A 14,661-nucleotide genomic window follows, 5' to 3' on the forward strand; every position below is an offset into this window, starting at 1 on the left:
CCCATTTTTCCACAGAGAACTGTCCAGGATCCAACCAAAACAAGAGGCGATCCCAGGCACATTCTCTTCCACCCATTTTGAATTCTTGCAATGACAGAGAAAAACACTTCAGCTGCAGCCTTCCTGCCTCAAAACACAGCACTTACAGGGCTGGGCATCATTCATCCACCCCAGGCACCAAACACAGCAAAGGCACTGCCCTGTGGGCCAGGACATCTCCTTGCTCATTTCACATACGGATCAGATGGAGCTGGGGGTACGCTGGTATCTGTCCGGCGCTCAGATTCAGCACAGACTGAAGATAAGAACCTGAGACACAACTGTGAAACTCTTCACTGGGGGAAAAGCAATGCCTCAGTGCTCAGGGACATCGCAGCCTGCTGAGCACCTCCACTCTGCTCAGGGACACCCAAGGACACCACGCATTGCAGACAGCCCTGAGGCACGCTCTGCACCTGGAGGTCAGCCAGAGATGGGGCTGTGACCTCCCAGCCTTCCCCCAGCTGGGTTTTGCCCAGTTTAGAGCTGCTCCTGGAAAAGAGAAGATGCCCTCACCTCTGCCCTGTGGTGTGAAGATGCAGGCCACAACGGGAGCCCCAGGGTTTGGCACGTAGTCACATCAGTGAAACTCCTGCTGCTCTGCATCCCTTGGGATCACCATCTCCTTAGACCTCGCAGATGGGAAGCTGAAGCAATAAGCAGCAGTCTGAAGGTGTAAAGCAGAGAGCAAAGAGCAGCACAGCCATGCATCTGGTGGCTGTCCCTGGGACAGCTGCTAGCATCACACCATGCTGTTCTGCTGGCACTGCTCCATGTGCACCTATAGTTGTAAATGATTTTCTTCCACGCAGCTCTCAGAGCCTCTGGTATTTTGTAGCAGCAATTAATTTTTCAAGCCCAGGGAAAGGCTCATCAAAAAGCCAACGGAAACGTGACTGGAAACTTCCTCTGCCCCCCAAAGGTCAAGCTGCTCCCAACAGGAACCAAGCTGAGCTACCACAGCTCCTCCACTTCCTTCTTCCTTATTTTTAATTATTTTATTTTAAGCCATTTCTGAAAGACACGCAAAAGCTGAGACACAGCAGGGCTGGGAAGACAGTGGGCTGTGACACCAGCTCTGCAGGGAGGCAGCACAGCACGCAGAGGGATGCAACAGCTGGAGGGACACTGCTGCTGCAGGAGCCAGGCTGGGAGCAGCAGCCCACCCAGCAGCAGCAGAACCCAGGAGCAGCAAACAGGATCCAGCTCAGCATCTGCAGAGCTGCCACGGCCCAGTGTTGAAAGCAGACATGGACCCACTGCCCAACATCAGTGCTCAGCTCTTCAGCAGCCAAGTGCCAGCCAGCCCCTGCAGGGACAAGTGTCAGCCTCTGCATCCCAAGCTGTATCCTGCGCTAAAGAGAAGAGCTGCCTTAGCTCTGCTTCAGACCCACTTGTGTCTCTTCCCCAAACAGCCATCAGCATCTTCATTAAATCCCATCTTCCTTTTTCCCCCTACCCTTGATGAGGTTTCCTAGCGTGGGCAAGCCTTTACCCTGGAGCCACCCCACTTGCCTGCCCCATCATCACACCCCACACCCTTCCTGGCACCGCTCAGCACCACAGCCACACGCAGCCCTGCCAAGTCACCGGCTTTCCCCGTGCTCCAGCTTACATAAGGAGGAACAAGCTGGCTTTTCTTCGCCACCCCTTCAATGCTGCCATTCATCCCCTGCCCTCCACCCTCCCGGTGCCACCTTGAGGGATTCAGAGCACACAGCCAACAGCCTTCAAGCACAACCCCAGGGCAACTTTTTCCTCCGCGATGACTTGTCCACACTTTGGTGGCTCTACGATTTTGTCACCACAAATGAGTGAAAGGGTTAAAGCGAACGTGACTGAGATTCAAAGGAACCCACGTGGTGAAGGACACCCCGTACCCTGGCAAAGCCACGCTGCTGCTCAAAAAGCAAAGAGCTCTGAAGTCTGACAGCCCCTCCATGGAGAGCACGGGGGCTGCAGGGCCGGGTCGTGTACCTTGTGCCATAGCAGTGAGTGTGGGACCCCATCTGTCACATGGCTGAGAAAAGACCTTGGCTGCAATGCTGAGCAAGCACTTATCTTGGCCTCAGTTCTACCTGCAGACACCTCTGTCAAACCCCTGGATATTTTTGCATCCACACGTCGGTTCTGTCTCGCTGGGCACCAGGCTGGCTTTGGCCAAAGTGGTCAAGAGCAAGCCAGAGGGAGAGCAGGATGTAATGAAACAATGGAGCCACGTTCATTTAGACACAAATAGGGCACTTCAAAGCAATTTTTCTAACCCTTGTAAAATCAGCACTAGCATCACAGCCATCTAAACTCACACTTTTTAGCTCTCTTCTGCCTTCAGGCCAGCGAGCACAGTGCCTGCCCTCGCCAGTCATTCTGCCATTGACAAATACTGAATTCCAGCTCCTTTAGACGACTGGAGGAGGTTTAAACTCTTTGTCCTTCTCTCCCCCCCTGCGTACACTTTTACATCATCAGAACAGAGCAAGAAACCCACAGAAAAAAAAAAAAAAAAAAAGCACATTCCTAAAGCTGAAGGCTCTGTCCCAGTCCCCCCAGTGTCCTCACCACAAAGCTCAGCGCAGCCTGGGTCGCCTTTGACTCCTTGACAATGCATTCACAGCATGGGAGGGTGGGGAGGAAGGCTTCAAAAGGAGGAAGCAGCAAGGAGCAGGCTGCTGGGAAGCAGAGGCACAGCGAGCCCCCTGCATACGAGCCTCGCTGCTCCTCCCTGCAGGCGCTTTGGAGCATAGCTTCGGGTACGGGTTTGCAGACACTGAAATGGCTCAAAGCAAACACAGGCTGGGCTCGAAAGCGTGAGAACCATCTCCCACCACCCTTAGCACTCAAGCTCTCCTCAGGGTGAAGCCACGAAACACGCTCTGCCTGGGACAAGCTGCAGCCGTGGCTCACGGGGTGGTGCAGGGGAGGATGCAGCTGCAGCAGGATGAGCATCACTGGGCCCGGTAACACAGCACGGTTCAGAGGGGCAGGATTTGGTGGAGAGGAGCAGGGGAAGCAGCTGGGAGGAAGTTTGCACAGCTCGGGCGATGCGGTGCTCATCAGCACATGTTCCCAGCTGCCCACGTCTGCCAATACTAAACATCAATTAAATTGAAATTAGGGGAGTTAAAAAAAAAAAACACAAATAAACACACGGTAAAAACAACAGCTGAAAACATCCACGCCGTAACTCCGAAGAGCAGGATGAACCCACCCTGAAGAAATGTAAATATCACAGGAACCAAGGGCCTCCTGGGATCACTCATTACAGCAGATGAGAGTCTCAACATCTTTCTGTTTTGCAGCAATTAGCTTGTAATTGAAAAAAAAAATTAAAAATTGAAGAGATCAACACTTTTCTATTATTAGTTTTAAATAATGACTCATAAACAAGCACTTCCTTTTTCCCCAAGCTGTGAAGATCTAAGCACTGAAAATCAGATCATGGCTTCAGGCTCATTTAAACTGCAAATTTCTCTGCAGAAGTTACAGGAGAGTGCTGTGAATGCAATGAGGAGCAGATTCTTCCCTCCAGGCGTAACTACTAGCTGGTACCTTTCACTTAAAGATCACAAAGCTTGGTGCAGCATAGGAGGAGCACAGTGCTGAGACAACACACGTGTACTGAGGTTGGAAAGCAAGTAGACGAGGGAATGTCTGTCTGCCTTCTGCTGGACTCAGCACAGCAGGGAGGACCAGCTCAAAAGCAACTGTCCAGAACACAAGGCTGCTTCCCAAGGCCTGGACCCAGGCTTTCATCATTTTCACAGCTCAGGGAAGTGATACAGCATTTCTGCCTAATCAGAGCAGTTCAGAGAGAAGCAGATTCAGCTGATGAGACACAGAGGCGTGCATTTCCTTTGAGAAGCAGCCTGCAGGTGCCAAGCATCATTGCTGCAGCAGGGCCAGCAAGGCAGGTGATTCAATCTGCATCACTCAGCTGGTACGAAGAGAAAAGCAGCAGATGAGGGCACAGCATCACGACCAGTAGCTGGCACTAAACAAATGAATTTAGAGCTCACCTTGATGCACAGCAACTGAAAGAAATCGTTCAGCTTTTCTTCACCCAGGGAGAGACATCCCCACGTTGCCACATCCCCCTGAAGCACGTGGGAGTTGTGTTACATCCCCACTGCTGTGAGTGACCTGTGCTGAGCACAGCAGCCTCTGCATCACAGCAGACTGTCCACGCTAGCAGTGCAGAGGCTGAGCAGCATTTTGTACTGCACAGCTCCTCCACCACGCTGCTGGAAGTGGTGCAGAGGCACTGAGCTTGCCCTCTGCACATCCTGAATCACCCTGTGGGCCTCAACCACTTCCCTCCTGCGATTGTGGCTGTGAGTTGAGTGCCTCACTGCAGCACGGGTGCTCAGGTACTGACCAACCCATCCGCTGGGCTCCCAGCCCTGAAGAGATTCGAGTGCTCTGCAGCATCACCAACAGCCCTGAGACAACACACAGAGGCAAACACATCAGCACTTTTTAGGTTTTTCTTTCACTTGTTTTTTTTTTTTTATTCCTTCCTTTCCTTTGCCACAACACACACACCTTGTATTAAATATCTTAAATATATTAATTTTAAAAAAAGTATTAATAAAAAGCTACTGAAGGACACAGCTGGCAGAGTGACCATGGGCAGCAACCCATCACAAATCACGGGGACATTTAATTAAAAAAAAAAAAAAAAAAAAAAGGAAACCCAGAAAACAATGCTAAAAATACTGGCATTTTTTCCGTATGCACAGCTGGATGGAAATATCCTGTACTTGGCATTGCTGCAAAAACGGAAGGGGAAGTAGTAGAAAAAATATATTCCATTGTGCCAACCTGTATGGAGAAGAGAGTTAAGAGCAAAAAATAAAAAAAAATGAGAAGGCTTTAAACATTTTTGGTATTTCAGACATTCCCTCCCACACCCGCAGCCCGATCACTTTTAGTCTTTAAGCAAGTTTTCTGGCTTGGGGTAGCCAAAAAGTACAAAGTCTGCCTCATAAAGCTTGTAGAGCTGCTGCCTCCAAGCCAGGGGGATTTTAGCAAACCAGTCATCCTCCCAGCTGCTGGCAGTCCTGTTCCGGTAGCTGGGGGGGAAGCGGAGCAGCCTGTCCACTTTGAGGAGCTGCAAGAGATAAGCAGCATCCTCATCCAGCGTCTCCAGCTTCCCGATGAAATCATAGTCTATCTGGCATGGGTGGCACAGCCGGTACACCTGCCGCCAGTGCTCGTTGAAGGGGGCCATCTTCTCTGTCCTGGGATCCAGTAAGTACTGGATGAAGTCAGAAAAGGAGACTCTGAGGCCCGCCCCGAAGGCCTCGCTCACAGAGGTGGGAAGGTTGGTGTGGTTGGAGTACAGCTTTAGCATGGGGATGGCAAAACGCCGGTAGAACTCCTCGTTCTCCAGCTCAAACTTGCTGCGAAAGGCGGAGATGAGGCGGACAAAAGGGTCCCTCACGAAGAGGAACTTCGTGTACTTCTTCAGCTTGATCTTCATAAGATGCCGGGAGAATTTCCCGTACCGACGCCAGAATTTGTTGAAAGTCAAGTGGGTGCTGGTGTTGTGGACGTGCTCCCGTGGGATGTCCAGGGGGTTCCGGTAGGGGACCCCTTGGTCCAGCAGGCTCTCGCTCAGCACAATCATCACCCGTTTCCAGTTGGTGCACGCTACCTTGGGGACGTAGCAGTAGATGATGCCGTGGCGGTCATCCACAATCAGGTGGTTGAGCTCATAGTTTGGGATGTCGTCAAAGGAGCGTTCTTTGGTGGGGAAGGCTAAGCTGGAATTGGCACAAAACTCCCTCAACGTTCTCTGCCTCTCCATCTGCAGCTTCTCTTGGTCCAAGCTATTTCTGGCATTGTGCGTCGACCAGTCGTAGCCCCGTATGTTCTCCTCCAAATTGCTCACCATAGGCTTGCCAGAGCCCTGGACGAGCAGCTGCTCTGGCTTTCGGGAAGCAGAGCTGTTCTGTTTTAGGCTTGAACTAAGCAGCTTCGCCAAAAACTCATCCACCTCAGGCAAGGCTTCCCAGTCCCCACCTGCAGTGATACCGGGGATGGCCTCTGGGGAATGAGGCCTGGAAAAGGACGTGTGCAGGTAGAAGTGAGCTGTTCCCACATTGTCCCAGTAGACGATGATCAGGAGGATCATGAAGATGGAGAACAGCACCACAGAGAGACGGAGGAGCCGTGCTTTGGTCATCCTGACAGCCACCGTGACAGCTGGCCTTCCCATGGATTCACCTCCGCTCCGCAGAGTGAGGGTTGGGATCCCGCATGGTGCTGCAGACCACGAGCCTGGAAAGGAACCAGAAACCAAGTTAGCCAAGCTCTTAGCTACTCTGGTCTAGGGGGAACAACCTTGCGTGGTCAAGGCTTTGCACGTGGATGACCAGCCCACAGTTCTGCACAGGAAGAGCTGTGTACTCCCCAGGTGCGTGCAATGACTACACGGAGAAGCACCAACTCTCCCCTAGGCAAAACCCAGCCTTCCCTCCTGCTGGTCCTCCCCTGGCAGTTTTAACAACTGCAACTGAACAGATGGGGTCATCAGATCTCAAAGTATCTCAAGGGCAGACTGCAGCTTTCAGCTTGTGCTCCAGCTCTCACTAGCTCATCTCCTCAAGAAGGAAAAGCTGTACCCCTCCTATGGATCAGGGGACACTGTCAGGAGTAGACCTCTGGGCTCCCAGAGGCTAGCCTGGAATCCACTTGAAAGCTCTGATTTTCTGTCCAAAGGAAGGCATAACATGTTGTAAGTTTACTCATTTCCATAGCAACAAAGGTTTGCTCATCAATCTCCAGCTCCTTGAATCACACGATTTCATCAGAAGTTCTGTTTCCATTTAAAAATAAACAAAAACACTAACACTTCAGGCCTCGAGTTTTCAGAGGGAAGCATAGGAGTATTAGAAATCTAAAACCATACACCGAAAGCATGCAGAACCAACTACCTTGCAGATCTCCTTGATTTCTGATCTAACACACCAAGCAAGAGGGCTCAATCCATGACTTCAGCTTTTGGGATCGCACTGTGGTCTCATCTCCCCCACAAGGACACCCTGAGCCACTGGGCTAAAAACCAAAGCCTTATCAGAGTTATAAATATGTAGGCACATTGCCTCAGTGGCTAAAGAAAGCTCATGTTGACAGAACATCCCTGCCTGAACACAACGTTTTATCTAATCATGTGAAGGTACCCAGAGGATGTCACCTCCACCACCTTTCTTGGTATCTACTTCATTTTGTCAAGGGCGGCAACTACACAGCTTTCCTGAGAAAGCCCACAGGGACACAACCCCAGTACCAGACAAGTGCCAATAAAAACCTGAAAGCAGGATTACGTATTCTCTAATGGAATTGTTTCTGAGATTAAAGATGCTCTGGTAGATCTCTGTCACGTCCAGACTGTGTGTGAGTCAGTAACTCTTTCCCAACTTAACATAATGTTTCTGTCACCACCACCCCTGACAGCTCCCCATCACCAGGCAGGTGAGAAACCACTGTTACACGATCCTTCCCAGAGAGTACAGAGATTTCTTCACACGCCTGTTGGATGAACACAAAGATGTTCACTCCTCACCATCAGGACTGAGGTTCGACAGCCCCAGTAGTCTTAAAACACCCCAGAACTGAGGAGCAAAGACTGACAGCCACAAAAGAATAATGCAGGAAAGCGAGGAGTAGCTCTATGACATTTTGAGAGAGTCCAAGTTCTGCTGTTTCACACAGACTCAGGGACACCAGATTTTAACATGCAAAGTTCAGATTTCAAACACTAGACCAAAGGCAATAGACCAGAATTTACTCACAAACAGGAACAGTATCAATGCGTTAGCTCAGTTTGTCCAAAAACACAAAATGCAGAACTGTGGGCTTGGGATTTTTCCATTTATTTACTTGCATTTTGGAGGTAGAGAGAGCCAGAAATCCAGAGTGGCTGTAGCTTAACACGTGGCTTCACACTGCAACACCAAAGGCTGTGTTCCTTGGAGTCAAGCTCTTATCCTATGCCACAAAAGGAGCTGGAAGAATCACGCAGACAACACACAGCACTCTGCAGAGCAAGGAGCAGGTACTACTCAGCAGTAATTCTCTATGTTTAGCTCATTTAGGATAAGGATGGAAGAAGCACCCAGAGATGAGCATGGAGTTAAAGAAGGGGAAAATTACATATGTGCGTCAGCACTTCAAGCCAACATCCCCGTCCAACAACAGAAGATAATGGAGTGATGCTGCCAAGCCTACTGCTTGGCACATCTCTGGTTGTGCATTTTGCCTGAATCTGTTCTTGCTTTTGAGACAGTTAGCAGTTCAGGATGGGGAAGGCTTCCTATTCTGGATGAATACGGCGCCTGCTGTGTACACAATCCCTAGCACGCTGGGTTTCAGGGTGGCTGGAATGCAGTAAGTCTGGAAAGCTGCAAAAAGCATCCATCCCTCCTCGTCATCTCCCCATGCCCAGCAGCTCCCACAGCTCCGGGCTGCACAGCAGCCTGCCAGCATTCTGCAGAGCTGCCCCACCCCAGCACAGACAGACCACGCTCTCGGTACCAACGGAAGAAGCCCAGCACTGTGTGTGGCACAGCAAGCACACGCATTCCTCTGGGAATGGAAGGATGCTCCTCATCAGAGCTGCCCCGATCACACTGCTCCCTCCAGAAGCCCAAGGGTCTGTGCCTGCTTTCCAGGACACAGCACACAGCACTCGGCTTTCCCAAGGCACACAGCAGAGAGCAGCACAGAATTGAAATGACTCTGCTTCCATTGACTCTGTCAGCGACTGAGAGGAATCCTGGAAAAGAACAGTAGAGCAACTTAAATTCTTCTCCTGAGAAAGCTGCTGCAGAACACAGAGTTACTCTATTGACTATGATACATCCTCTTTCTGAGCACTTCATAAAGGATGCCAGGCTGAAAGAACAAATTAGAGGTCTCTGAGCACATCAGAGGGAATGTGCCTTCATTCTCTCCTTGCCAGAATCAAGAGGAAAACCTCCAGGAGAAGCCAAGAATTTACATTGAAGTTTAACCCAAAGTCACCAGCCAACAAGAATGTGCACCAGGATCCATACAAAGCTGCTTCTGTGACACGATGCCGGCAAACTGGGAAACGGACCAAGCGCTATAATCATCCCACACTGCCTCCTGAACAGCCATCGTGGGACTATTTCCAACCTGAACTTTGCCCTGGGGGCAAATGGATGGCTTTTTCTCCCAGTCTCAGTCCTGAAAGTCATCAAGGCGCAAAGTCGCCGCTCCCATCCCTTCCTGTCACAAGGTGCCACGTCAAATAACCACCTCTCTAAACGGCTTAAAATCCACTTACACCAGAAATGAAGGGGAGGCCTCCCCAGCACTTATTGCAAAAGCTATTGCAGATCCGGCTCCTTGGGGATCTAGAAACCTTACTTGCACTTCACAGCCAGTTCATAACTGTTTGTTCTGAGGGCAAACGTCGCCTTAAGCAATTACTGACTCTTTCTTCCTGTCCTCTCTACGACATAGCAGTCCAGCAATGATCTCTCACTGCAGAAGGTAACTCCAGCTCTGCTTGTTCCCCTGCTGGAGCAGTAAGGCCTATGGAAAATAAGAGCTTACATACAGATCCACGCTGAAGACAACATGCATAACCTCACAGTTAACAGGGCTGTGCCTCCAAAGGCTTTGGTGCAGCCTGCATTTCTCCTCTCTCTGCATCCTCCTAGGCTGGCTCCCAGCTCCACCTGGGGATGCAGAGAGGCAGCTGAGGCACTGAGCACCTCTCACCTGCTGCAGAGCCTGTTCACCCACATGCGGGGAGCTGCAGGACGTCATGCAACTCGTTCAGCCCTCACTTCTGAAGGTGGAAAGCAGCAGAATGAGAACGTTTTAAAATGTGCTGGAAAACAAATTTAAACCACAGCTTGTCCTCGTGGCAACTTGATTCACCAGCAGTCACCACCCAGCCCGTGCAGCTCTCTTGACCCACGTGCAGAGGAACACACCTGCTGCCGGTGAGGCCCAGGGAGCCAGCAGGTTGCGGAGCAGTAAAGCCAAACAAATCTCTGTACGAGCAGGGAAACGATCTCCCCTCAAACAGAGCAAAGAGACAACACACCGATAACCAGAACAAACTTCGAGTGCTCGGCCATCACTCAACAGCTTTCCCAAAACAGCCACGGCAGTGCCAGGCTCCTCTATTTCCAATGCTTCCACCCCAACAGCAGCACGCCCTGCTCCTTTCTGACATCCATCCCGAGCTTGGAGCGCTCCTGGACGCACACACACCGAGGAGTGCATCGCGTCCCGGTGCCCACAGCCAACACAAACCTGGAACCTTCGGTGCACGTCCACAGCAGCTCCGCACGGCTCCAAACCCCGCTGCTCACAGCGGCTGCTCCTCCTCGGAAACGCTTCAACTTAAAACGCAGCGTTCTCCCGCTCGTAACTCAGCTCCGCCTGAACTTCTGGCGTTAAAGTTTTAAAGCCATTCGCTGCCGCTCCACGAGCGACGCCAGGGCCGCCCACAGCCACGCACCTCGCGGGGATGGGAACCTCTCGTGCAGAGGGCACTGTATCGCGGCTCTGAGCCCCGGAGCAGCACGGAGAGCACGCGCGGACGCCCACCCGAGGGGCCGCTGCACGCCCCAGGCCCGGCACCCGCGGTGGTGGGGAGGGGGGGAAAGAGGGGGGCGGATGCGGGCACGGCGGGGCCGGGCACTGCCCTTACCTGCTGCCACCGGGAGCTCCCGGCCGCCCTCGGGACCGCGACGCAACGAAGCGGCGACCGCTCTCGCCGGTTCTTCCCCAGCGAAGGGCCGCGACGCTGATACCCACTGCCGCCCCGCCCCGCCCCGTCGTGGGCGGCCCCGCGTTCACCTCCCGCGTGGGCAGCGGGGCCGCCGGCAGCGCCTTCCTCGTCCTCCTCCTCCTCACCCCCCACCCCAGCCCGCCCGTCCCGCCGCCCCCCGCTGCTGCCGCCTCTCGCGAGACGCCGGGCACGGGCAGCTCCGCGGGGCCGCGGCGCAGGCGCTGCTCCTCCCGCCGCTGGAGACCCGGCCCGGAGCGGCGGGAGCGCTCCGGTTCCCGCGTCACCTCAGCCGGGAGTGCCCTCAGCCGCTATGGGAGCGGGGCTCGGGCGTCACGGGGCTCTCTTTGACTCTTGGCTCAACGGGAGTGCGGGGCTGGAGGAGGGGCAGAGCCCCCGGTGCACGGCCCGGTGTGGGGAATAGGAGCGGCGATGGGTGCGATGTCCTGAGGTCAGCGCTGTCCTGAGCGCCCGTGTTGCTGTGTGCTGGAGCTCACTGCTCGTTTCATGCTGGATTTGGGGGGAAAAGACAGCGCAGCTTTTGGGGGGTCTGTCCCAGTAGGCTGTGTGAGGAGCAGGATGCAGCTGGCGGCACAGCACGTCCGAGGGCCGCTGCTCGAAGAGAACAGAATGGTTTAAATTCCGTTTCCTACTCATTGAGATGGAGAAGAATCCTCAGAAGAGGAGCGAGGTGCTGCCTTGTGCAGGAGGCAGCCGTGGGCTGGAGCCTCTGTGCCAGCAGCTCTCAAAGCTGCAAACGATAGTTCCACATTCCGCCTCTGAGATCTCAGTCCCCAGCTTTTACTTCCTTAACATCAGCTTAAAACGTTGCTTTCACGGCCGGGGAAACGGGCACGCAGCACAGCCCAGTGCCCTTCACAGCTGGAGACACAGCCTCCCTGCAGCCTCAAAGCAGTGCGTCGGACTCCGCGTGCCACTCTTTGCTTTAAATAGCTCTGAACACTGCGACTTTTCATGGTGATTCAACCCAGAGGTATGCAGTGGAGATGTATGCACTCGGAAAACTCGTTTTCCCTCACTTTTGGTCCTCTGTTGCGTGCGGGCCACGTGAGGTTTGGTAAATGGAGGTTTGGCTCAAGCCTTGCTGGCCCAGGTTTGTTTTACAGATGCGCTGTGCTTATTTTATCTCTGTCTTTTTTTTTTGTATCTTTGTTTATGTGGAAGAGTCCACCCAAGGAACAAGTTTTCCTGACTTCTCTGCTTGCCACTTGCACCTCTTCCTGCGTAATAAGGGGCTGTGTTCTTACACCCCTTGACACGCTCGTGTTGCACCCTGCTGCAAGAGTTGGAGATGTTTTACAAATTAACAATTCAAGCTTCCTTATCCCTGCAGCAAACTACCCCACATCTTCCTGCCTAGCTCTTATCGAGGTCTTCACTTGTCACCCCGCTGCTTTTCCTGGCTGCAGTCAGACCTGAAATGCTTGTTAGCTGGAAAATAGCTCGCAGCAGCCAAAGATCCACTCGCCCAAAGAGCATTCCTGGTGTGCATTGCACCTCCCAGCTCCTCAGCAGCACGCAGGAACGAAAGGGAAGAAAGGCAAAGGTACTTCTTGGGCATTCATGTTTGGCCCTAATAGTCAGGGAGCCTGTTGGGTACAGGTGGCATCCACATTTGCCCTGGGAAAAAGGCAGCGTGGGCTCCATTTGTAGGAGGAGAGCACTGCTGGGAAAATAAGGTTTTCCTCTTCTCTCACACTCCGTTGACACCTTGTCTGTCTTAAACTGAAAGTAAGAGCTAAAGCTTGCAGAACAGAAGGAAGTAGGGTAGAAAAAGTCATCTAGAAATTGTAAGCTCCCACTCCTCACAGCTTTTTAGCAACACAGAAGCTACAACACACAGTAAGGCATGCTCCCCATGAACCCACTTCCCCTGCTCTCAGCAATCCCAATACTGCAGTCTCTTGGTGACAGAGTCCTGCTCCTCCTGGACCTGTATTCTGTCCCTCCTTCCCCCGTTGGGGACTGACGCTGCTGAGCCATCCTTAATGCAGCCAGCAGTGCTGTGCTGAGTGCTGCTTACAGGAGTGTTGACTTGTAGCAGAGCTGCTTTTTGAGAGCTTCCTTCCCCTTTCTACCCACCAGAAAGAAAAAGTGATGTTTTCTGACCTTGTTGTCTGGAAATGACTATGGGTGCTGGCAGCAGGGGCCTCGTGCCTCACCCACCAGAGAATTCGACTATTTCTGTTTCATCCCTTGCCAGATTCAGTGACAAAAGAAACAGTCCTCCGGGCAGAACGATCAATGTTTTAAAAGTTTCGCCCTGCCTCTCTCCTTAATGAAGTGTAATGAGCCATAGAGCAGAGCTCTGTGTCCTAATGCAGCATCAGAGCCCATGATGACCCAAGCTATGGACTCTGCCACTGCTCTAAAAGAGTCAGGACTACAAACAGCCACTGCCCCCCCTTGATATCAAAAGCTTTTTCACGGGCACATTTGTGAAAACGATCACATTTTAATGTTGGGGAAGATGGTGAGTGTGTCATCCCTGATCAAATTCTGGGAAATTCCCAGAAGGCAACACAGAGAGGCCAGGGACCTCGTGTCCACAGGGAAAACACTGACGGATCGATCCACAGAGAGTGAGAAGGCTATCATAGATCACTGCTCACCTCCCTTCACCTCAGGAGCCTTCTCCTTTTATTCCTCCTTCCTGCATGACCTTAATTCTCTTCAGGACAAGCAATTCCCACTGGGGCATTCCCCATGTGATTTCCTCCAAATCACTGCCTTCCATCCATCACTCTTTGTGTTCTCCACCCAGGTCCACACCAGGCACCTCACCTTCTGCCTTTCCATTAATCTGCCCTCCTGTCTTGTCCCTTTTATTCCTCTTCTCATCCACCACCCTCACACTTGGCTTCCAACTCATCTTCATTTTCTCTTCTTTTACCACTTTGTAACACACACACTGAGCGTCCCCATTCCACATCTCCTCTCCTGAGGTTTCCTCTCCCTTCACCCACTACATCCTACATTTCCACGCTGCTTTAAACAGTGACAACTCCTCCCTTGTGACTTGTTTCCTCATTTCCTTGTCTTGATGTGTTTTGCTTGATAAGCATAGCTCAGGGGCATTCAAGTGAGGTGCTGTCCCAGCTGATATTTGCAATCCTAACAGCCCTGCTGTTAACCCTACTGAGTCCTAGAGGGATGGATGCAGCCTTTATGTGGATAGAATGGAGGTGATAGGACTGCTCAGGGCTGGGTCCCTGCAAGTCAGTCATTGAGATTCTAGTGGAGAACCCTTTAGGAGCAAAGGACAAGCTGGTAGCAGACCATTCATTAGGCCCTCTTTCCATCAACAGCAAGATCAATAAGTAATTAACTTTCTACAATAGAAGAGTTTTTGTAAGAAAATCACAGTTCCCACAAAAACACTGGCAGCTTCACAGTTCTGCCCATAACAGAAACCTTCCTGTCCTCTCCATCCCTTCTCCTCCTCCTCTGGAAAACACAACTGTCAGGAAGCAACAGCAGTAACTCAGCACCAAGGCCCAAGGTAAAGTTCATAAACAGAGCTGTAAAGAATCCACAAAATAACCAGAGCAGCAAAGAGTGCCCACGATCTTCTTGCTAGGGGAGAGACGACTTATGACAGCACTATCACTCTCAGTTACAATTTCTCCTGCCCCAATATCACCCAAATTTATTGGCCAATTTCAGCCAAACCTCACAGAAGGGGTGAAACACTCCCAGGCTGTGAGTTTATAGAACTGACTGGGACACTGACCACACAGCAAAGCCCACACAAAACCCCAGAGGAGTGTTCCAAGTGGGATAAAGATGATGCACGGTGATATTCTCTTTGCTTTGGATTATTTCCT

At 51.9% G+C, this 14,661-nt stretch overlaps 1 protein-coding gene across 2 annotated transcripts; it reads right to left on the reverse strand.

Moving 5' to 3' along the window:
* Positions 1-4,557: 4,557 nt before the first annotated feature.
* Positions 4,558-10,775, reverse strand: CHST12 (carbohydrate sulfotransferase 12). Of its 2 annotated transcripts, none has more exons than XM_065732867.1 (2): positions 10,736-10,775; positions 4,558-6,321 (listed from the first exon to the last, which is right to left on the reverse strand). In XM_065732867.1, the coding sequence occupies exon 2, from the start codon at positions 6,257-6,259 to the stop codon at positions 4,967-4,969; it is 1,293 nt and encodes a 430-aa protein (XP_065588939.1). In that variant the 5' UTR covers positions 6,260-6,321; positions 10,736-10,775; the 3' UTR covers positions 4,558-4,966. The 2 variants fall into 2 exon arrangements, with proteins under 2 accessions (XP_065588939.1, XP_065588940.1); XM_065732868.1 differs by lacking the exon at positions 10,736-10,775 and adding an exon at positions 9,436-9,649.
* Between the last annotated feature and the right edge of the window lie 3,886 nt (positions 10,776-14,661).

The sequence above is a fragment of the Cyrtonyx montezumae genome, unplaced genomic scaffold, assembly GCF_038088225.1.
Source record: "Cyrtonyx montezumae isolate F1298 unplaced genomic scaffold, pur_monq_1.0 scaffold_16, whole genome shotgun sequence".
NCBI classification, from domain to species: domain Eukaryota; kingdom Metazoa; phylum Chordata; class Aves; order Galliformes; family Odontophoridae; genus Cyrtonyx; species Cyrtonyx montezumae.

What these genes read in the sequence shown, in the direction of transcription:
- CHST12 (XM_065732867.1), bottom strand. Translation starts at nt 6,259, where the DNA reads ATGGGAAGGCCAGCTGTCACGGTGGCTGTCAGGATGACCAAAGCACGG.